Here is a 24,654-nt window from a genome sequence, read left to right on the forward strand (position 1 = left end):
ACCAGATGATGATTAAATCAACCAGGGACTAGTTTTAGGTGAGCTTGAATTTAGTGACTAGTAAACAAATTATTACTCATCATCCTGTTGGTGGCCACCTTTACATGGAGCAACTATCACGATTACTTGATGGATAGGGGATTATTCTGACAATAGGTGTTTCGTATAAAGACATCCTTAGATGATTTCCAGAGCCGTAACTTGAAGATTCAGGGCCCCAATGCAAAATCTGTAACAGGGCCCCCCAACTATAATACTTTATTCATAGTACTGGGCTCCCTATATGGAGAAGAGAGGCCTTATGGGCCCCCTAAGGGTCCTGGACCTGGGTGCAACCGCATCCCCTGCACCCCATATAGTTACGCCCCTGATGATATCCCTGTTGATCTAGCGAGTAAGTAATGTTCTTTATGGTCTGAGGGGTTAAGTCTATATTCTGAAATGTCCCTGGCAGCCTGGAGGTCAACTGCACATTATACATGGTCACTGGCAGTTTAGATGTAACATCATAGAGGGAAATTTATCAAAGATATTGCACCTGATTGTGTCCTAAAGTATAACGGTTACTGGTCTAGTCACGTGCGCCTGATTTAGGAACCTTGTGCGCCTGTTTTTCTTTTTTGTTTTTTTTTAATTTGTATGTCAGGTTACACCATTTTCATCTTAGTTACAATTTATAGATTGGGTTTAGGTGACGTAGTGGTTTGGAACTGATTCATAACAACATGCAACTTTTTAAAAAGTTGCTTAAAAAGTCACGCAGCTACTCCAGTACTGAGGAGAGGCGTATTTTCAGCACAAGCTTTCACACCACAAAGAAAGAAGGTAGTTGCATCTAATTTAACACCTATGTACTACATTTTGATGAATTGGGTGCATCTTGGGCATATAAGGGAGATGGAATAAAACCTCCACAGTGCCACCGATGGGAAGCCAGCATTCCTTCAAGCCAAAGCCAGACTCTTTATACAAGCCTTGTAACAATGACTAGGAATTAAAAGCAAAGCCAGACTCCATGTACAGACAGCTGTTTCTGGGTATTTGCCCTTCATCAGTGTGCAGTAGGAGTCTTGGGTATAGCCAAAAAGTCACAACAAAACTGCACATATGATAAATGTCTCCAATAGTCTGTAATGTACCACATGCTCTACAGATTTAAGTACATTATCTCTGATGCTCTACCAATGTAAAGTCTGCGGATCTATTAGCTCCTAATAAAAAGAAATCTTATGTTGTATAAACATTTATGTCTTCTAGACCTTCTTGGTCAATCGGTTATGCCAAAAGGTTTCTTTTGGTGATCACGTCTGCCTATGCAAAGTTATTTATTCATTATCCATTAGGAGCAGATCACCTATATAATTTACTTTAGTGGAAAGATACCGTAATGATGGCTTTTTCGGGTGACAGATACGTTTTAGCATATATCTTAATTGGGAAACTTTCTGCTTTCCATATTTATGCATTTAAAGAAAACCCATGACTGTAATTATCAGCAGCAGAATACCACACCATAAAAATATAGAAAAGTAGTTAAAATGCGAATACCAAAGCACTTCTTCTAGAGGGGAGCCTAATATGTGACTTCATCTGTTCTTTTTCACTCTGTCCATATAAACTGTATTTAGTAGATTAGGGGATTCTGTTTGATGTTTCTTGTTCTTCAGTACTTATATAGTGCCAATGGGAATTGCCAAAATAGCATAATTCATACCTTTGTTTAATTCACTGCTATTAAATTACCATTCTTATTAAACAAGACTGAAACCTAAAAAGGAAGTTTCGTGTCCAATTACTAGTATCCAAAAAAGTAAATGTCGGTTACATAGTAATTGGCAGGGAATGACCTGATTGCCATAGGCATAGATTCGGTCCATCACAACCTGTTCATATATAGATAACTTTTTTTATTACGAGGGCTTCGGGTCCTATGGAACAACAATAGAGCCTGTTAAATTGGGTCTGCGCTCCATATGTTCACATGAGCCCAGTCTTAGAATGAGATGTAATGAAGAGTACTGGCTTTATTCCATGGGTGGACAATCGATGACAGACATGTAATAGTTCCAAGCTAGACAAAAATAACACAAATCTAGGGGTAGACCTGTGTGGCTCTGCCAGGCTCACCCCTGGCCTAGGATCTAAGAAAGTGTTTCTCATTCACTCCACCACCCCAGATAAGTGCTAATAACGAGCCCATTAAGGCTTCTTGGACACAGCCGATATTTCTGTCTTATTTTCGATCCGAAAACTGAATAGAAATATCATTTTAATGGGTGTACACACATTTTTTTTTCCTCTGACGGAAAGTCCAAGTTAAAAAGTACAAAAAAAGAATTGCAGCATGTCCTACTTTTGTCCAATTCTCAGATGTACCTGTATATGTGCGGGGTCAAGTAAATCAGGCAGCACATGGACAGGATGTCCATGTGCTGTCCACTACAAGTTGCGCTCAAGAATATCGCAACTTTAACCCTTTGCAATCCAATTTTGGATTCAGGGTTTCCTAAGGGGCTTTCTCTTTCTGCCATTATACAATGGCACCATCTGCTGGCTAGAGCCAGTACTGCGGTATGGGACATGCTGGAGAGACCCCTGACAACAGAGTGACCAGTAATCTACAGTAAGAATACCCTGCCGGATGTCTTCTGACATTATACAGCCTTCAATCAGAATGTCTTTACACGTCAGACAGTGGATTGGAAAGGGTTAAAATCCTCCATGTGCATGTACCCTAAAGATAGGGGCAATGGCATAACAGTTTATTGGATACATGCTCAATGCATTGGTCTCCTGACAAAGGAGAAACTGTGTCTCCCCTAAAACAAGTTGAGCTTTTTCTGTGCCCAATAAAGTCATATGCCATTGCTGCCAACCTTACTTGAATCATTATCAGCATTTGTATCTGGGGAGTTGGAGTGAATAAGAAACTCTTTCTTGGATTCTATGGGGAAAAGCTAAACTGAGTCCACGTCTCTCCCTCACCACCCCCCTCCTCCTTCATAAATTATTACACATCTTTTGGTACTACGCTGAGTGCCACCTTATGCCACTGATATTTTGGTTGGCATTCTCCTTCTTGTGTTCAGCTTGGATACATAAATGTACGTTTTATGTTTCACATTCAAGATATGTCAGATGCGTAATACCTTGATCATCTTTACAAGGATGAGGTCTTCAAGAAATGTGATTTTCAAATGAGCAGTGTTTTACCTACATGCCCTCTAATACTCCAAAGAGTCTGCAGATAAAACGGTGAACCTCCATCCACCCACCACCATATAAATACTTTAAGTGTTCAGGATTTACTTATTCTAGTGTTTTACAGAAGAATGAGCAGCGGAAGTCCTAGGCTGGCACTTGGACTTCTGCTACAGACGTGCTTTTACGTCCGTGCACCATCAGGGCACCAAGCCTTAGCATGGGCGTAAGGCGGTGTTCACACAAACACCATAAGCGCACACAAAATGCATACTGAACACCCAGGTAGGACAGCGAACTGGTCTCATAGGCAGACATAACATATTCCTACTCTAACGGGACAACCACCACTTAAAAACCTGCCTGCAAACAGGGCAACTGTCCCGATAAGGAAGATCCAGCACTGGAACCTAGCGACCTACCTATCCCTGGATGGCAAACGATCCATAGCAGTACAGGACGCAGCTCACACCAACTCGCAGAACAAAACTGTTCACACCTGGTGTCTGGAAACCTACACAGACACTGAACATGTTGCTATTCACACCAACACTCCAGACACTTGCAGACAAGATAGAACAGGACTGTCAATACACATTGTCTAGCACTTGCACAGACCCAATGAACATGTTGCTGTTCACACACGTCTGGCCACCTGCACAGACACACATCACACATGCATAAACATGAAACCCTAAGGTGACAGGGAAACCCAACACAAAACCCTCATTCAGAGCTCACATGCATACAGCTAAACCATTGGAACAGTGTCAGCCATCACACACACACACACACGACATAAGACGTCTGGAAGCCGCACCTGTAAAAGGGAGAGGGGTTCTGCATATGATTCAAACAAGGACTATAGGTGTCCAGACTGTCCTCAGCGAAAGTGAGAGAGACACTTCAAACTAGACTTGCATAACGCCAGCTCTGAGTGGGATTAACATAGAATGCATAAACAAGATAAAATGACCAGTATTCTCTGGCAAGAGAAACTGGTATTTATGTGCAGCAGACCAGGGAGATCGGCTGGCTAATACTACACCCAGCCAGCTCAATTAACCCCCACCTGTAAAGGTATGCTCATGGAAACTTGTAGAACTACAGGTCCCAGACACACAAACTAACACGTGCCAGTGGATCTACTTGAGAATTAACCCTGTCGTCAATAAATGGGGTTGATTTTCGTAGCTTCTTCACTTGGCTTTAGTTCAAGCCGCATATTTTAAAATCCAAAATGTGGTCAACTGATTTTTACCACTGCATGTGAAGGGAGTATGAAATATGCCATTCACTAGAATTGTTTAGGAATACTATAATATCTCATGAAGAGAATGCAGCTGTCAATGGCAGAATTGAGTGTGTCACTCCACCATTTGTAGTTAGTGGATTGGCCACCTGTGATTGGCACCTCATTGGTGCCGATCGTGTGACAGTCTCTGTTGACTAGAGGAGAAGTGTTGGCTATCCACTCACTCCAATAAACAACCATAAACTCTGGAGTGAGGCACTCAATGCCGGCACTGCCAGCTGCATTCTCTTTGTGAGCTGGCCTATTGTGGATTCGATGAGGATTTAGGCATGGAATCTGCCTAAAAATCCTCATCAAATCTTGGAACTTGTGAACATGGCCTCTAAAGATAACTAAAAAGCTCAAAGAGGTCTGAATCTTTTTATTCTTCAGTTATGGGGCCCAGCAGTTGAGGGAACAACCAACCCTGTTAAAAGGGCCACAGAGATGAGGGTCAGGAGAAGGTGGAAAAGAGCCAACTGACTGTGGAAGCACCAAAAGGCTGCAAAAAGGTGGACAAGGCAAGGACACAGTTGTTGTGAGGTCCCATAGTTCTTAGCTATACTCCTATCCCAATTAAAGGAGTTCCGTGGAACTATAATGCCTCTTTTATACGAGCCAATTCTCATTTGCATGAGCGAGTGACGTCACCACTAACTCTCTATTGCAGAATGTTTAGACAGACAGATTATTGTTGAGAATTGTTCACTTCTCGTTCAGTGCTCACATTCTATGTAAAACACCGAGTGCCAAGTGTGCACTTTCGTACATTTGAGCGAATTTTGAGCGTGTAAAGGGGCCATTACATTGATGCCTGTTCTGATCATTGGCAAGGTGCATCTATGACTTCCACTGATCAAGACGGTGAAAATCCCTTTCACTGTTTACATAGGCGAAGTGGCTCTTCCATATGGGAGTTGTATCTGCTATTGCAGCCCGTCCCACGCCAAATTATGCCCTTTTAATTAATCCTATTTTTATTATAAAACTCTCTGCTTTGTTTTAGTAGTGTAAAGTTCATGCATTTCCAGGCACAATCACTTCCTCAGATCCTAAGAGGAAACTATTGTCCTGGATCATTGAATCCTGTGACATTTAATAAAGACTGTCTTCACTGTTTTGCGTCTCCTGTTCAGTCAAGTGAAGTAAGTAATAATAGTGTATTGGTTCCTGGACTATAAATGTTTCCTATACGTGACAGTGGGGTTTTTGAATGAACCTGCCTTCTACACCGGCAATTACTGGTTGATGTCTCTGAACTTCACCCACTGCAGCAGTAACTACAGGTTACTGCAAGTTTAATTTTTGTCTTATTTTTCTGTCAAATACAGTAATTTCCAACTGGGCACATAGAAGCATGACTCTCCCATCACTGCAATAGTTGTAAAAGGGTCACGAGTTTCTATTATAACTAGTTATTAGTATTTATAGTACAAGTGTTTCTGGTGGTGCAATGTACACACTTACTAGTGTAAGTGTGTGAAGCACTCACATACTAACGGACAAGTGGTCATTAGCACTTTGATCAATGGAAAGTGCTGAATAGGCTTACTGCTCATACTAATGAAAGGGTTTTCAGGTTTCAGCAACTAAACCTTATTCATTGTGCAATGAGATGTTATATTTTCTGGTTATATATAATGTTTCAATTCTTCACCTTTTCTGCTTGCAGTCAGTGAATGGGAAAATCGTCTGGGTGTAAACCGTAAAGGTTCCTATTCATAAGATATGAGAAGAAATCAGGCAAACCTTGAGAACTTGCTGCTCAAAATACTGTATATTACGAAATTGTCCTTTTTAAAAAAAAAAAAACACATTAATTTGCTGGATCCGAAATATACTTTTTAATTCTAATGTAATAGTAGGATTATTCATAAAGCCAGAAATGATAGGGGGGTTGATATTTCCAGAAATGTTTACTGAGCTATTACAGCACAGTGATTTTAATAATTATTTGATCATCTGACTAGAAGGATTTCAGTGCTTCATATAGGCTTGCAATGACATCCCGATTTCTTATGAAGGCCCCATACACTTTATAGTTAGAGTAACTGTCTAGTTGTCAGGTATCAACAATCACTGACTATAATGTCCATTCATTGCTTTGAAGAATTGACTTATTAAAAATGAAGACTTTATTAGTATATATTCAAGTTAAGAAAGTATTATCGCATGCTAAAGCAACCCTCCAGTTTTGGGGAAAGTTGGGTATGTTACCTGCGGTTGTTTTTTCCTGCCAGCCCTCCAATCCACTGGTTACAGGTCACGCTTTCAGTCATCCAAGAGGGCTAGTGCAATCTTCAGACTAATCCCCTAGTATCAGTCTAACCATGCACTATACCTGCTCTCTGACTGGCCAGTGCTGCTCATGTGATCTAGCTAAAAAGTTGATGCAGTTATCATGTATGGCCCAAAAGAGAGCCCCGAACTGTCGGAAGAGGGGCAGCACAGAGGAACAACTGCAGATAATAAACCCCACTCCCTCTCCTGTCCTAGGATATAATTTTGTAAAAAATCCAGGGGGTCTCTTTAAGTAAAGCTGTATGGAATGGGATAGTAAATATTTTTTTAGCAAAATCTTGGGGCCGTGCTACTGTTTTTGACAATCTCATTTGGTTTGCCCCAAAAATAAACTGATCAAAGTGTGTCCCCACTGATGTGACCAACCAATAAGCTGCAATCTACAGAGGAACCCAGCAGCAAGTGTTCCATATCCTTACAGCACTGCCATAGGGGCAATGAAGCGTTACATGAAGCCTACTGAAAAAAGTGGGCTGAGTAGTAATGTATGGGTCCTCAAGAGCTTCACACTTTTTTTTTTTTTTATTTTAAACCACCATAGTCAGGCTCATTGATGGGCATTCTAAAAAATAAGTTCTCTCTGGTGAAGGGATTTTTAGTGAATATAATAGCAATGGCCTATCCTCAGAATAGGTAATCAATATCAGATCAGTGAAGGTCTGCTGCCTGGGGCACTTAGCAATAAGCTGTTCACTGGATCCACTATTTACATAGCAAAGCAGTTATAAGCTGAAAATGGCGCAGCTCCCTACACTGTGTAGCCACGCAGAATGGAAATGCAAGCTCTGGTCCATTAATGTTTCTCAGACATATAACCAGCAGGTCTGTTGGACAGCTGATCGTGGTGGTCCCAAGCATTGGACCCTGCTGATCTAAAATGGATGATCTATAGGTCATCAATATTATACTCTTGGAAAATCCCTTTTAAGGCTCTCGACACATACGCTTTTTCTTGCTTTTTTTTTCATCCACGTGTAGTCCATTAAAAAAACAGATACCACACGAACAGCACACATACTTAGCTTTTGCTCACAGACTGTGAAAAAAAACTCATCGCATGCACTATTTGGACCAATTTTACGGACAAGAATCACCTACTCAAGTTACTAAGGAGAGAAGAAAAATGGACTGCACACGCCGATGCCATCCGTATGCTGTCCCTTTTAAAAAAAGAATTGGACCTAAAACACACATGGCATGCAGAGGAAAAAAAACTGACACTGAGGCTCTGTGGAGCTTCACAAGTATGGAAAACATCAATTTTTTGCAGACCTAACACAGACATTTCTTTTAATGTTAGTGTGGACCTAGCCTAAAGGCATTTTTACACGGGGGTGCAACTTTGCTGCCCGTTGTGCGGAGCACTGCACTACAAGTCCTATTTTTGTGCAAAACTCAAAAGAATAGGACAGGCAGCACTCTATTTATCCCCTCCCACTCAGGGGCGTAACTATAGAGGATGCAGGGGATGCGGTTGCACCCGGGCCCAGGAGCCTTGGGGGGCCCATAGGGCTTCTCTTCTCCATATAGGAAGCCCAGTACTATGAATAAAGCATTATAGTTGGGGGCCTCGTTCCAGGTTTTGCATTGGGGCCCGGAAGCTTCAAGTTACCACTCTGCTCCCACCCCTAAACTCAAATTATTGTTTTAAGTGAAAATCGCTCCTGTGCGTTTCCTGTGTGTTCCGTTTCCACATGAGTTCCATCCATATTGCAGTCATGTGACTAAACCCTAATTTATAATACCCTTTGAAGTATTTTCAAAACGAATATTATAATAATAATAATCTTTATTTGTATAGCGCCAACTTATTCCGCAGCGCTTAATATCATTGCTTAATATCAGCAATGACCATTCGACATTCTGAAAATGACATTCGAAAATGGGATTCAGAACATTTACTTTTTCACTTGGCATACCATAGAAAACAGAGTGAATTTTTTGGAGGTAGGAAAAATGGGTATAAAATGTCCCAAGCAAGAGTGGTCTATGCAAGAGCATTTAGTCGGTTTCATCATATAAATAAAAAATAAATAAATCTTGTTATTTATATAGCTCCAACTTATTCCGCAGCGCTTTCAGGTCATTTATTTATTACCCCCTAGCAAGCTGGGTACTCATTTTACCGACCTCGGAAGGATGGAAGGCTGAGTCAACCCTGAGTCGCCTACCTGAACCAAGCAGGGATCGAACTCACAACCTTCAGGTCGTGAGAGTTTAACACTCTGCGCCTCTGACCCATCGAGGCATGGACTCCACAAGACCTCTGAAGGTGTCCTGTGGTATCTGGCCCCAAAATGTTAGCCATAGGTCCTTTACATGTTGTAAGTTGTGAAGTGCAGCCTTCATGGATCAGACTTGGTTTTCCAGCACAACCCACAGACTCGTACACAATTGGATTGATAGGTGGAGAGGTTGGAGGTCATCCAAACTAGGTTAATATCAAGTATCTATGAACTGTTGCTTGTGTTTGTGTGGGATTAAACATACACTCCAGAAAACATGTTACTTGGAGTGTGAATAACATTTAGTTGCTCGGGTGGCGCTATGACTGCATTGTAATATAGTGCATGAGTATATTCTCTAGAAGGCAGGAACTCCTGCAATATCTGGCAACATCATAGAACCACTAAAATGGTTACAAATAACATCAGGTGTCTTTACATGTGCCGAACTGTAAATCATTAGATTACTCACGCACTTCATTGTTTCTAACAGAGAATATCTTCACAATGAAGACTCCAGCAACCCACCTGCAGACACCCCCTCCTCACCAGAGTGCACATCTACGGGCACAGAGGCACTGCCAGCTGTATACCCTGCACCTGCAGACTCCTGGAAAACATTAATGGGACACGTAGGTAAGAATGGAGCATAGATAAATGTTTATTTCACATGTGCAAATAGCTATGGTTTAGGCCTCCTATCCACGGGCGGATTTGCATTGGGAAATCCGGAGTGGGATTCTGCCTCCAGATTTCGCTGCAAATCCAGCCCATAGCATGCTATGCAAAAACGCGATTTCCTGCCCATAAGCGGATTTTCCGCTGGCGGGAAAGAAATCGCAGCATGCTGCAATTTTTCCGCGGGCTACGCACAGCTGGCTTCCATTGAAGCCATTGGTAGCCGCCTTCCGCTGCCATTCCGCAATCATCATTGCGGAATGGCCACAGGAGCCATGTCATCGCTATGGCACGTTCACAGCGGAGGAGGCCACCTCATTGCCATAGCAGTGACGCGGTGTTCCCTGTACTGCGCATGTGCCGCCCAGTGCATTGGCAGCACAGGGGAAGACTGAGAAGACGCCGGACAAAGGTAAACAGGCCTGGCACCGAGTCGAACTCCGCTACGGGAACTCCACATGCTTGGTCCGACCTGCCCGTGTGCAGATGGCCACGCAGGTGTCACCGAACGGGCACCTGGTCGAACTCTGCTGCGGGAATTCCGCATGCGGGATCTGACCCACCCATGCGCAGACGGCCACGCAGGAGTCACTGGCCGGGCACCAGGTTGAACTCCACTGCGGGAATCCCGCATGTGGGGTCCTACCCACCTGTGGACAGGAGGCCTTAAGGTGATTTTTACAATTTTTGATAGTTTGTTAGCCAAAGCCAGAAGTATATCCAGCTGGAAGGAGAAGTAAAAGTGCTTTCTTTATATTTTGCATATCTTTTTAGATTTGCTCATGGCTTTGGCTTAAAAAAACTAGCAAAAAATACGGTCTGTCACCCCCCCCCCCCCTTAGGTTAGTTTTACACAAATGTATTATGGGTGCATTTATGTCCTCAGAATACAGACAAGTGTCCTGACCACAGCTCTACTGACCATTAATTCACAGCATTATAAAAATATATGCTGCCCTGAATTTGGATTAGGATACCTATGGTCAGGTCAGGACACTCATCCATATTACAGACGCGTAAATATGCCCATAATACACTCAGGTGAAACCAGCCAAAAGGCCCTTTTACATGGGACAAACTCTTGGGCAAACTATGCCCTGCAGCCCGTCCCATTGATGCTCGCTCATATGCTGTTACACAGGAGAGAGTATTCCTCGCACTGCTGGAATGGAGTGATATATAGTGATGTGGACCATGCTGGTGTAACCTGGATATCTCCTATATATAATTATATATGTGAAGCTGGTATAAGTTATACATCATGTATATGTTGATATGGACCATGTTGATATAACCTGGGTATTTCCTATATATCATTGCACACTTTACACAAAATTAAAAAAAATTCTTATCAAAAATTTGCATTTGGTTTAAAAAAATGCATGTATTCTTTAAATCCACATGTAGTTTTTTTTATAGTATATGGAGTTTCTTAATACTGCCTGTGGCTTTTTCAATGTTTTTTTAATTGTGGTTAAAAAGTACAGCAAAAAACATGCACCCAGCCAAAGGAGCTGCAAACAAATTTTCGCGTAGTCCAGGAAATTAGTCATGTTTGGAAAGCTTATGCCAAGGGGCTAGATCATGTATGTAAAGTTATTTTGCTGCGCGGTTTAAATATGGGTACAGGTGGGGGGGGGGGGCTGAGCTGAACTTTTGCACCTGGGCCCTTGAGCCTTTAGCTATGCCCCTATTAGGTAGCTTACGGCTATATTTGTACACTGTATCATTGTATTACTTGGGCACTATTTGGGGGCATTAATAAAAGGCACTACAGAAAGTATCATCCAGACTAAGGCCAGGCCTTTGCATAAAATATAATATCAAATGTATAATAAAGAGTCCTTACATTGGCTTTCCAAAGGCATCCTTTTATGGCAATTGACTGTTCCATTAAATTAGATTAAAAGTTATCATCAAAATGAATCAAACCCAAAGATTAGGATAAATGCATTTTCCTCTGACCCGTAAACTGGTGGCGCCTACAAATATAATCATAGTGTGGGGAATACTGCATGGCCCATGTTTAGGGCATGCTCTATTTTAAGGCAGACAAGTAATGTGTTACACCACAGTCTCATTCATTTTGTTTATTTAGAGAGAAAAAAATCACTTGTGGGCCAACAACATACAGAGCCAAAAATCCGGGGGATGTGTCAGCTCTGCTATTCATGCCTCATTAAGCCTGAGACTAAGACAGAATGTTCCAGCCCGTGCATTGTTACTCCGGAGCTGTCAGCCACAGTCACTGAACAAGGGCATGCTGCGGCAAACAATGACATGGATTTTGACTGGTTAAAGCTTAAGATATTTGCAGAGTTTGATTGGCTGAGCGTTTTGTTGTTTTTTGGGTTTTTTTTGCAAATCAATGCAGTTATATGTTCGTTAGTATTTACCCTCCCTGAGCCATTGGGAAAGTATAGCTCGCAAATCGTTGACATGGGAACTAGTGTCACCATTTCTGGCAAATGCAAAATTACAGCAGTGGTCTGTAGATTCCTGCTGGTCTAAATGCTGTGATTTAGCCTAATGGGATATGTATACATAAAATTTTTACAGTAGTTCTGTGGGCATTGTATAGTCAAATGCCATGCCGATCCCACTGTGCAGACCTTTACTGGTTTCTGTATGGGTGTCCATCTCCATTGTAACGCCGCACTCTCGACACTTCTCACCCTACATTCTTCATGGCCTTAATGGGATTAAGAACTCTGCCCTCTCTCCCTTTATTCTGCTTTCCACAACCACCTTTATCCTCCATGAGCCACACTTTTCTATTTCCTTTATTCTTCTCTATAGCGCTGATCTATCCATATTCAAGGATAATGTAATATTACAAACAATGGTCGCCAATGATCCTCCAAAAGGAATTGCTAGGTTCTCTTAAATCTTGCCTTATAATGTGGCCTAATGAGATGCCTTTTCCTGCTGTACTGTTATGAATGTGTAACATACAGCTAAGTGTGAATTCAATTGCATAAATAGATAGTCTTATAGAAGCTGCCACTGTATATACAGTATAATACATGTTTCAAGTAGTGTTAAGGCCTTTTTCATACTAGTGTTTTGCTTTCCGCTTTGCTAATCCATTGTCGGAACAGCAATGCGAAGAGTAAACGTTTTCCAGCCCATATAGATGTATTGAAGTGTAAGGTCTTCTGCTTCAATCTGTTTCTGTATTTTCCATCTCCATTCTGTTTTTTGTTTTTTTATACTAGATCAAAAGCATAAATTGCCGTGTTTCCAGTTTCGGAAACTGAATACAGATGAAACTCCTTTTTTTTATTTATTCCAATGTACTCAATGGGTGATGCGTAGAATTGGATTACCATCTGTTTTTTTTATCTGTGGTGGTGGCAGTTCTTTAATGAATATGGCTCAGTGGTTAGTACTGTTGCCTTGTAATGCTGGGGTCCTACAATCATTGGAAACTTCCATATACTTACTGATAGAGGAGGGCAAATATGTGTACCACCTCAGCATGCAGGCAGCCAAACTGTCGTAATGCTGGGGTCCTAGGTTCAAATCGTATCAAGAGCAACATCAACTTTGAATAACGCCGTGCAGACTAAATGGCGTTCAAACATTGGCTGGACAAAAGTCTGTATGGGATGATTTAGTGATCATGCATTAAGCAGGGGGTTGAACCTGATGACCCTGGAGGTCCCTTCCAACTCTACCATTCTATGAAAAAACAGGGACAGGGGGCTAATAGTCTGGCAGGGCTGTTTTATGGCCTGGGGAGAGGGTGGTGGTCTTTTTAAGTAGAGTAACTCACTGGTGAAGCCACTTGGATGCTACCGGCACATGGAGATGGCATAATATTTACAGCCATCATGAATCCTTCGAGTGATCTGGTGGACACAGGCCTTTCCTAGGCCTTGGCCGGGTTGTGATGCATTAAGTGATGGTCTTCACTCCATGTGCTTTGCTTAAACACGGAAGTTTGTCTCTTCTCCTGGTTCCAGGATGAGGATTTGCCTGAGCTGGCCACAACAAACACAGCAACCGTTTCCCAATAGAGGACCAGCAGACGTCTCTTCTAAATGACCTAACCATAACCACGTTCAAGAGTCAGGGAGAACCCAACTTGTTTCACTCCTCAGAGCCTTGTTTCTCTGCTCTCTTCCAGCCGGCAACCACCCAATTGTACCTCCCAAGTGTTGCTTAGTACCACTAGCAACTGACTTGGTCCAGCGGCACTCAGGCTGCTCCCTGTCAAGGCCCCGAGGACCACTATGTAAGAAATTCTAATACTAGTCACCTATTTACATTGGCATAATGATCTTTATATAGTGTCAACATATGCCGCATCCTTTTACTAATCTGATAGATTAATGGCTCATTCACATCAGCGCTCACAGGTACCGGTTTCCTGCTCCCCAAATGAAATGCTGATTGGAGGAGATCCCGAGCAGCTGACCACTGCTGATCAATTAGTGATGACCTATCCTGAGTATAGGTCATCAAAAGTAAAACTCCAGGATAACGTCTTTTAATACAATGTCCATGCTTTCGACATTGGGAAGCAGTTTTCACATACGTTTTAATTTGGACAAACCAAGGGTGCAGAGGCGGAGCGTGCAACTATTATAAGGTCCCTGAAGAGACAGCACTGTGATGGCTGCATCTCTTATTGTAATGGAAAAATGATGAGGCAAACAAGTACCCAGTCCTCTAATCCCAGGGGTTAAGAATCAGGAGGAAGACCCAGTTTAATGATCATATGTATGTTTTTAAATATGGGGCGTCCTCACCTCCATATATGCCCCTGACTGTTGGTGTCTTGGAACAGACAAGAAATATGTCTGGCATGCCCCTTTTCCATTCTCCCTAATGTGTGCTATATTATATTTCTTTCTTTATTGCCATATACAGTTCTTTTAACATACAGTGTGATTCTTTTACCTGAACGGGTTGTTTTCCAGTTTAATTGGTTATACTGTTCTAAGCTTATTTATAAATGATTGCAATCTTATTCATGCGTGATGCAAGAGTTTGTGTGTTTGTCCATAAATATGTCAAGTATCAACTCTATTTGCTCTTGATGCTAATTGATGTTGTCTTTTTCCTGGAGAGTTCCTGTACCAGGAATACAGAGATAAATCTACACAACACGAGATTGAAGCTCGAAGACTTCAGGACAATTATGTGCAAACTCCTCAGACTCCAGATAGTCCCAAAACCCCAGAAGAGGGATCATCCCCACCTACAGAGCATCAGAGATCAAACTCAAGTTTTTTCCGCCTTCAGAACACTAGCTCTTGTTTCAACTTATGGCAAGATCTTCCTGAAATCAAGAATAGCGGGGTGCTAACTGTATTACAACCTCAAGAAATAAAGCTTCAAGAGGTGAGATCATGATATCTAATCAAAAAAAGTGAGAATCTATAAATATTGAACTAGAGAATGATCAGAAAGCAATGAGAAGGTATATCTAGAACTGTAAAGGAACTACAAATCCATTTTATAATATTCGGGCTGCAGAATTGTGACTAGGCTTGCCACCTGGCCAGTAAACCTCCGGCCTAGCCGGGAATTTGTTCTTGGGGTCAGGGCCGTTATTCATTTTTTGGAGGCCTGTAAAAAAAACCCTTGCTGTGCGCACCTCCAGCCAGACAGCTATCATATGTATTAGAACTCTTTCGCTCATTCATACTCCGCCCACCGCCGCCAGTCTGGATGCTGGCTCCTCCCTCCAGTGTTTGCACTGCTTACAGTACATGTAGGAACACAGGTGCCAGAGGGTGGAGTCAGTGCCTTCTCTAAATGCAGTATCGGGATCCAGACCAGCGGCAGAGTTTAAGTGACTTTGTTTTTGAGGTCATTGCCGTTATTAATTTTTTGGCGGACTGTAAAAGGGAGTGGGATGAGGTGTTTGTATGCAATAAAAAATACACATACTTACCCGCCTCTGCATGCTGCTTCCACACCGCTGCTGGCTGCCGCCATAGTGCTTCATTTACATTGAAGGCAGCAGTCACGTGGGTTGTTTATCCATGTGTGCTCTGCAGCCAATAGGAGTCCAGCAGGGATGCCATCAGGCCTGCTGACTGGGTGACATCACCTATCAAACGCCACAGTGCCAGACTGCCAAAACGGCGGTCTGACACTGCGGTGAATATATATTTTTTAAATAGTTTTGGGCATGGGGAAACTGTATAGAAGTAACTCGGAAACACCCTTTAATCTGCTCAATGTTGTTATACCATAGACTATAAACAATCTATGGTCAGTATAGATTGACTTATGATTCACCCCCCAACCTATGATCTTGGGAAATGTATTTGTAACTTCTATATCTTGTTCATATTTAGGCAATGTTTGAATTGGTGACTTCAGAAGCATCTTACTACAAGAGCCTGAGCCTTCTGGTTTCTCACTTCATGGAGAGTGAAAGACTGAAAGCCACCATACACCCTTCAGAAATGCACTTCATCTTCTCCAATGTACTTGAGGTCCTGTCGACTAGTGAAAGGTACATGGCTACATATGACGTTCTTAGGTCAAGTAGAACAAGGTCTTAAAGGAGTTGTCCAGGCCACATTTATCCATAAGTTGTCTGTTCTTGCCGCTCTACCCTATACACTTATATGGAGTGAGCCGCGGTAACAGACACAGTCCATGGATAGGTGTGGTGCTATTTTTTTCAAATCCTGGACAACCCCTTTTAATATATGCACAACCGTACTGAATATCTAAAGACAGCCAGAGACAGGGGAGAGTGATCTATAGAGGTCAGAAGAGGTTACAAGCATATCCCATCCAGCAGGGGCGTAGCTAAAGGCTCATGGGCCCGGGTGCAAAAGTTTATCTTGGGGCCCCCCAACTTCTCTTAACCCCTTAACTCAGAGGCGTACCTTGAAGCTCCTGGGCCCCAATGCAAAATCTGTAACAGGACCCCCAACTATAATGCTTTATTCATAGTACTGGGCTTCCTTTATACAGAAGAGAAGCCTTATTGGCCCCCTAAGGGTCCTGGGCCCGGGGGCATCCGCATCCCCTATAGTAATGCCAGTGCCATCCAGTAAAGATTTTTAAAAATATTTTTGTGGCATAGATTGGGCTTTCTTATGGTACCAGGGCAGGTACCATAACCATACAAATTTGTACTCCGATTAACCCATTATCAATGGAAGACTTGGATAAAATAGCTCCCACATTTATGTTGTGGTACTTCCTGTCATTAGCTGATAATTCGGCTCACTTTGATTGCTACGTTTATCACTTTAATTCCTGAAAGCCGATCATAATAACGATCTGTCGCTTCATTAAGGTTGAACTGAGAGAGTGCCTGCCCAATTTTTTTACTGGCAGAGCGCTATCCAGCGAGACTTCCACTAAAGTGGAGGACTTGTATATAGTCCTAGCTGCACAGTACTCCAACAATTAGGACATTACATATAATACACTCGGATGGTGGACACAAAGAGTTAGTTTTTAGCATGTTCCACTCCGGGTTATCCTTTGTTCACAATGTAAGCATCTTTCTCTCTGTGTTTCTAGGTTCCTTCTGGATCTGGAGCAGAGATTTGAGGAGAACTTGGTGATTTCCGATGTGTGTGACATTGTATTCAAGCATGCAGAAAATCACTTTAGTGTTTATGTCACCTATGTCTGCAACCAGACCTATCAGGAGAGAGCGTACAGGAAGCTGCTGTGAGTTCAGCAATGGCAGAAATGCAAATGTAACTAAGAAATCTCTGTGATCCTCTCCATGTTCGGCATTCTACATTCTGTGTGTTTTTTTCTATGTGCTTAACTTTAAAGGCATTTTCCAGTTTTTTTATAAATTTATTTTATTTTTAGGAAACCTATCCTTGGGATCAGCTGTTTGGTAGAGGTGTTGCATGCCAGAATTAGCACCGCTTTATACGCTGTACAGTAGCTTCACATGGTACTGCAGACTTGGTTGCATTGAAGTCAATCGGACTGAACCTATGGTGCCATTCCAGACCTTTGCATAGTGTAAGGATCTGTGCTAGTTGTCACATGTAGTGGCTCGAGTGGACAGCTGATCATCAGTGGGTGCTTGGTGTTGGGCCTCACTTGAGACTAGGTAGTTGATTTAAAAAAATAATAATAATAATTACTTGAAATGCCCTTTTTAAACTCTTTTTGGTAGTTCATTTAGTATTATAACCTATGTGTAAAGAGCTGGGGCAGGAGGCTAGTATCACAGTGGCTAATGTCTCTAACTCCTACCCGACTGGACTACAGTCAATGATGGGGGACAAGATGGTATCTGATGGTCTCTACTCCTGGGAACGGTGTTACAGTGTAGGATAGTGCAGGTCCCCCAGTGGAAAGGAGTGCCAAGAGTTAGGCCTAATTCCCACGGGCGGATTTCCGCCACGTATCACGCAGCAGAAATGCGCTATACTGCGCATGCACGCCAGCATGGGATGCGGGACATCGGGCAGCGGATCCGGAGGTGAGTATGGGGTCTCTGGGGGGGGGGGGGGCGCCGTGACGAACTCCGCTGCAGAATTCCGCTTGCGGAGCCCGTTGCGGCCGTGGGCACTAGGCCTTAGGAAGGGGTTAACAGCTAAACTTGCATTAATGGTAGCTTCTGGTGGCATAGAGTTTGATATTTCCTAGAGTCAGTTGCCAACATTCTAGCTCAGCGGCGGTGACTGGAGATACCGTTATGTGCAACAAAATCCTGTACTGCTTATCCAGGTTTTTAACTGGGGCTCTGGGACAAATCCTAGAACATTGCATTTGGCACCTTACTCTTTTCTCAGACACAGAAATAAGGCTGTAGATGACTTTTCCCCGACCAATTGCTTGCACTGCTTGCTACACCCCATGTGCTCTCCTTCCTGAATCATACAAACTTCTAGGGGTCTTCCAACAGTATTGAGCTGAGGGGCAGAGAGGCAAGACATATACTGAGTAATACTGAATTACAGGGGCTGCTCTATCCCTCTATATTAAACTCTGATCCTCCAGTCACCAACTGTAATATAGACCACAATTCAGTCCATACAAAGAAGATATTTAACCATCAGAACATGTAAAAACACTTGTATGCATCCCATCCTACCTTCCCAGATCAAGATTACCACTTCGTAGTGACAACTGTGGGTCAGTACATATGCAATAGGATCAATATCCTAAAGTTGCATTTAAGCATCTCCACTACAAAAAGGCTAAAAACCAAAACCAACAATCATGATGACGATAATGACCTGCATTGTCAAGTGTGTGAAAAATCAAACCCAACTCAGCTATGTCTTGGGTACATTTGTTCCAGGCTGAGGGATGTGCAGTCTGACTGCCATTACAGGTTCTCTCCCAGCTTTCTCAGAGCCTTGAAATCTCCTTGCTTACCTAAGTACACTCCCTGCTATCACATAGCTGCATGACTGGTCTGAGAAAGACTCCTGACAACCTGTGAAATGTAACGGAGGCTACATTGGGTGTTAACAAGCTTTTCTAAAAAAAACAAATATTTTAATAGAATTTTCATAATTTAACCAAAGACAAATAAAAAAAAAAATCAGTGATTTAATATTTTCTGGTGTTTCCGATTCCCTGAGTGTGAACTTCTAATACCCTTCACAAGGAATAGTGACCGGTCTAGCAGCCTTAACACTATGATGATTTATGTAATCACTCCCTAAAAGTATCCAATCACCGCTTGTATGATGTATAGGTTTCTTACATTTATTTATTAGGACGGTATATATCTTATTAAAACATATTGGTTATGTTTATACTCTGGAAGCTCCAGAATTACTTAGATGTAACAACTTCAAAGCGCCTTCCATCGCTGAAGAAATGGGTCACCGTTCTCCTTGGATCTGGTCCAGGATCTATAGTTAGCATGTGTATAAAAGTCTATGACTGTCTGAACAATTTTATTTGCATCTGAATGGAACTGCTATGATGCAATCCTTTTAATTACAACATGGGAAATACTGTATTTGTCATGACATGCTCAAACGTTTATAGCTGAGCAAATAATGTGTGAGTCTTCGGATGTCTCCGAAAGTTTGAAAAATGATTTCACTTTTAGCAAACTTCTGACATATTAGAAGAGAACACTGCAAATGGTCCATGAGCTGGGAACCGCACTAATAATGTGGTTGTTGTGTCAGTTCCTTGAGATCTCTGACACAGACACGATGTTTCATTCAAAGCACTATGTATTTTAATGAGGCTAGGTTCACACAGGGCGGATTTGCCGCCAAATTTGCCTGCAGAAGTTCGCTGCAGCAAATCCGACTGCGGCCGCTAATCCCGAGATTAGCCAGCCATGTGGACGAGATTTGTCAATAATCTCGTCCACACGGGGCGAACAACCCGTCATTTCCAATGAGAGGAGGAGGGACAGGGCGGGGCTAAGTTGCGGGAATTAGCTCCACCCCATCCCGCCTCTCCTCATTGAAAATAGTGCAGGGGGTGGAGAGGAGGCGGAGAGGGGGCGGGAGCTCAGAGCACTGCTCCCGACTCTTCCAGCCTCCTCCCCCTGCAGAGAGGGACGCTGTATATCGTGAATACCCGGCCGATATACGATCGTCTGAATGCGCCCTTAAACAGCCATTATAATGGGAGTAGTCCTGATGAATGAAATGCAAAATGCTGATAAAATAACTTCTCCCACAGTTCTATTTTACACCCTATTGGTCCATTTTCTGCAGAGAAGCACATTTTTAGATACTTCTTATGTTATCGATCGCAGCTATTGCCTTTTGAATCTAATCTATTATTTGATAACCTATGGATTACCATGCGTCCTATTTTGTTAGAATTGTCCTGCCACATCTGATGTAGTATTGATATTAAATTCCTGTTTCGGTAATATTTCATGTTAGCGTATGTTTTAGCTCCCAACTTTGGAGGGTTGCCAAATGACAAAGCTTTGTCAGCAGATTGTGTTATAAATATTAAGGCGTTTTCTAGTCTCATGCAACAATTAAGCTTTTATTTGCATATCAAAATGTTAAGCAAGGTTCTAATCTAATATGTGATTAAGGCCCCATTCACACCTGCATTTGGCCTCCATTAGGACTTTCCGTTTCTCTGAATTTAAATGGATCTGGTTTTTTTCCCATTGAAATCTGTTAGAAAAAAATCTTTTTTTTGTGACCTTTTTTATATGCAGGGCCAAAAAGCACAGTCTGCTGCGCTATTGCTTGTGCGAAAAAATAGACGTCAAATGGAATGGACTCAAACGGAAACAATTTTTTTTCTATCATTGATTTTAATGGGAAAAAAAACTGGTATTAGCACTCAAACCGGTTGCAGCAATGGACTGAGCGGTGCGCTAAACAGGCTGCCCATTCCAGTTTTAGAATGGGAGGACTACTCGGCATGCTGCTCAACACACTGCAGTGAGAGCTTTCAGAGCTAACACTGGGGGAATGGTGGAGAAGGTAAATGTAAAACCACGAAAGGTGTGCAGGTTATTCTTCACTTTTTTTGTGTCTTTTATTTATTTCCATCCTATCCTGCAGCAATAAGCGCCATACGTCTAAAGATCAATAAAATATATAAAACGGGATTCATTAATAGTGTTTTATGGGCACAGCTGTGTCAGCAGCTGCACTAGAGAGAACAGTGCAGGCACAGCTGGAGCGCCCTCTTCTGCTAGGAAGTTAGGTGAACACTGGTTTCCCTAGCAACAAATTCTAGCTGCATAGCAGAAGAGGGGTTTTGAAGGAAAAAAAAAATATAATGCGAAAATAATTAGAATCGCCTATTCTGTGAAAAAAAAAAGCACCTATGTACACAGGTGTATGCAAGTTATACACAGTCAAGATTTATGGGAGCAATTTGCATCAGACAGTACACAGCCACCTCATCCATGCGTGGGGGCAGTGGACATTGCATGTCTGATTTGCGTCAATGATACGGACCAGAATAGGATAAAAACGGATTATTGGTCTATGTGAAAACCTATGACTCTGCGTGTAGCCGAATTGGCTTTATTGGGTCCGGGTCTATGTGCTGTCCATGAAATACACAGACTGGAAGTACATCTTAGCAAAGGTCCTAATCAAAGTTAATCCTATATTGTCTACTTTTAAAAAGTGTTCACCTTTTTTTATTTTTTTTTTATTCCTTGTTTGTCAGTCAAGAAAGGACAGAATTTCGAGAAGCAGTGGCACATTTGGAAACTAATCCGATTTGCCGAGGGCTCCCGTTCTCCTCATTCCTCATCTTACCATTTCAGAGGATCACACGGATCAAACTCCTGGTGCAGGTGTCGTATGAGCAATATTCCAAAGACTTTATTTTTGTTACTGAACTCTATCCAAATAGGAAGAATTGTGTAATGTTCTAATGCCTACTATGGGGGCATTCTGCCCTAGAAGCATTACTTCTGTACCCTACAGCAGCGCACTGTGCTTTAGGTCAGCAAAGGGGCTGCCACTATACAGGGTCTAGTCACCCACCAGTGCCATGTACATGGACCTTTATGGCTCATGCACACTGGCATGGAGTCTATACGTCAGTACACACAGCCTTTATGGTTCTTTTAGTATAAAGTGATATAGCCTCTGTTCACTGCCATACAGGGACCATGACAGTGAGTGTGTGGAGGTATTCTGCAAAAGAAGCAATGCTTTTAGGGGAAAATACTTTGCTAATTATAGTGAGCCTCCGGTTTTCGAACAAAATTCTGTCGCTGGACAGGAAAGAGCGGCAGTTATATTATCGGCAGTTGTTCTTCTCTGTTGCCCCACCAATCCGCCAGTTCCAACTGTACAGTAATTCTTGGACAGCCTGTGAAAATATGGGAATTTTTTTCCAAAGTCTGTTCAAAAAAAAAATTTGAAAAAATGCATGCATCTGTATTTTTATTTATATTTTTGAGATCGGTGGTACTTGAGCAGGTTATGACTCTAATGATCATCATTTTACAGCTCACAGTAAATGGTGGTTTTGAGTTCATATCGGTATTTTACCAATAGACATGTATCACTTACAATATTTACCATTCAGTACAGTTGTGTCCGTAAAAAATGTTGGCTATCTGTCTTTTTTTAATAATTTGTTCAGAAAAAAAAATTCTGGTTGGCAACCCTGGTCAGTTCTAGACCCTGATATCAGCCTTCCCAGTTACCTACAGTGCACTGCTCTCTGATTGGTCAGCGCTGCTCACATGATCAGGACTGGTCAATCAGACTACCAATATACTTGCTCTCTAACCTAATAATGCACTCTGAGAATTGGCCATCTTGAATGGCCGAAAATGGATCAGAGGTACGGCTGAAGAACAACTGCAAGTGATACACCTGCTTTCGGCCCTGGGACAGAATTTTGTCCCAAAATCAGAGGGTCGCTTTAAGGAGTCCGATGGACCTGATGAAATTTTTCTTTTATTTGTATGGAGGTAAAACTTTGGTTTCAAAGAACCGCAACCCAAAGAATTTCTATAACATCCCTTATCACACCCACATTCACTATGTATAATATTCTGCATCTTTTGTGCGATTCCCCATTGCTGTGAATTATGAGTTTCTAACACTGCACAGAAATAGAATACGTTGAGCTAATTGATGTAGAGAGAGTTGTCTTATTTGTTTTTCATTCTGTTGTAGCGTGGTGAGGATGCGGGGGTCACTTGCTGTATAAAAAAAACTTTTTAAATTAAAATTAAAAATTCCATTGATGTATACAGTATGCAAATGAAAAAAAAACTACTGCAATTCTAGTCTCAATATAATCTATGTGTTCACAATATGCAAATTTTACATTTATTTACATAAATATTACCGATTCTTCCTACCGTAAGTTCCTCCCCCTATTCTGACCTCTGGCAAAAAGAATAAGAAGTTAAATGTGAGTGGACAGGACACTAAACAACAGAAGGGAAAGGAGAACTGGGCAACTGGGAGGAGTTTAAAGGTGTTTTCCAGCCTGTTGTTAATTGAAGACCAATGCTCAGGATAGGTCATCAATAAGGATGAGCGAGTATACTCGCTAAAGCACTACTCGTCTGAGTAATGTGCTTTAGACGAGTATCTCACTGCTCGTCCTTAAAGATTCAGGTGCCGCCGCGGAGCGGGGAGCTGCGGGGGAGAGCAGGGAGGAACGGAGGGGAGATCTCTCTCTCCCGCCCGCTCTCCCCTGCTCCCCGCCGCAACTCACCTGTCAGCTGCGGCGGCTCCCGAATCTTCAGGGACGAGCAGGGATATACTCGGCTAAAGCACATTACTCGGACGAGTAGTGCCTTAGCGAGTATACTCGCTCATCCTTAGTCATCAATAAAAGATTCCCAAGACTCAAAACACCCAACACCCACGTTAAGCGGTTTCTCCGAGCTGTGCCATGCTAAAACTAGTATAGCTCCATACATTGTGTAGCGGCCCAGAATTGTATTGCAGACTCTCTCCCAGTCACTTGAAGACCTTTCTAGAAGATAATTCAGTAATAGAAAAAGATGGAAAACCCCTTTAAAGTACAAGTTATTTTCCCTTTTTGTGCATTTTTGAGCCATTTTCAGTAGCCTTCACTTTAAAATGATTGAGTCAAAGTATATTCACATAGCAATTTTGCTACGGAATGCCATTTCTAAAAATTGAGTCAAACTGCAATACGTCACCGCATCGGAATTCCACTTGCAAAATTTGCCCATTGATGGGGCGAAATCTGTGTGCGCCAAAAATCGCGTCAGTAAGTCACAGATTTGAAAGCGGTTTTTAGAGGCCGAATTTGTAGTGGAAAATTCCAGCAGTTGTGCCATGTGAACATACCCTAAAGGATGGGCTTGTGTCTGAAGAAGTCTATTGGCTCCAGCAGTAGTAAGGACTCTGTCCAATCAGCTTCTGTATTCTAAGAGGCCTGGACAAGAGTGGATCCCCTAATATATAGATTCATCAGCGATCCCATAAAACGCAGTCCTAAAATGTATCAGACAACCATTAATATTCTTTTTTGTCTTCACGGCTCATTAGGTAGGATGATCTTTTATAGGTTTATTGGAACAAGCAGTCTGAT

At 42.2% G+C, this 24,654-nt stretch overlaps 1 protein-coding gene across 2 annotated transcripts in view; it reads left to right on the plus strand.

The window, feature by feature from the left end:
- The window catches only part of NGEF (neuronal guanine nucleotide exchange factor), a 141,947-nt gene that overhangs the window by 86,174 nt on the left and 31,119 nt on the right, over window positions 1-24,654 (plus strand). For both annotated transcript variants that reach the window (XM_066598250.1, XM_066598251.1), the window contains 5 exons: window positions 9,515-9,657; window positions 14,777-15,051; window positions 16,017-16,177; window positions 17,206-17,358; window positions 21,784-21,913. In XM_066598250.1, coding sequence (XP_066454347.1) covers window positions 9,515-9,657; window positions 14,777-15,051; window positions 16,017-16,177; window positions 17,206-17,358; window positions 21,784-21,913 — 862 coding nt within the window. The remainder of the gene's footprint in view (window positions 1-9,514; window positions 9,658-14,776; window positions 15,052-16,016; window positions 16,178-17,205; window positions 17,359-21,783; window positions 21,914-24,654) is intronic.

The sequence above is a fragment of the Eleutherodactylus coqui genome, chromosome 1, assembly GCF_035609145.1.
Source record: "Eleutherodactylus coqui strain aEleCoq1 chromosome 1, aEleCoq1.hap1, whole genome shotgun sequence".
Classification (NCBI taxonomy): Eukaryota; Metazoa; Chordata; class Amphibia; order Anura; family Eleutherodactylidae; genus Eleutherodactylus; species Eleutherodactylus coqui.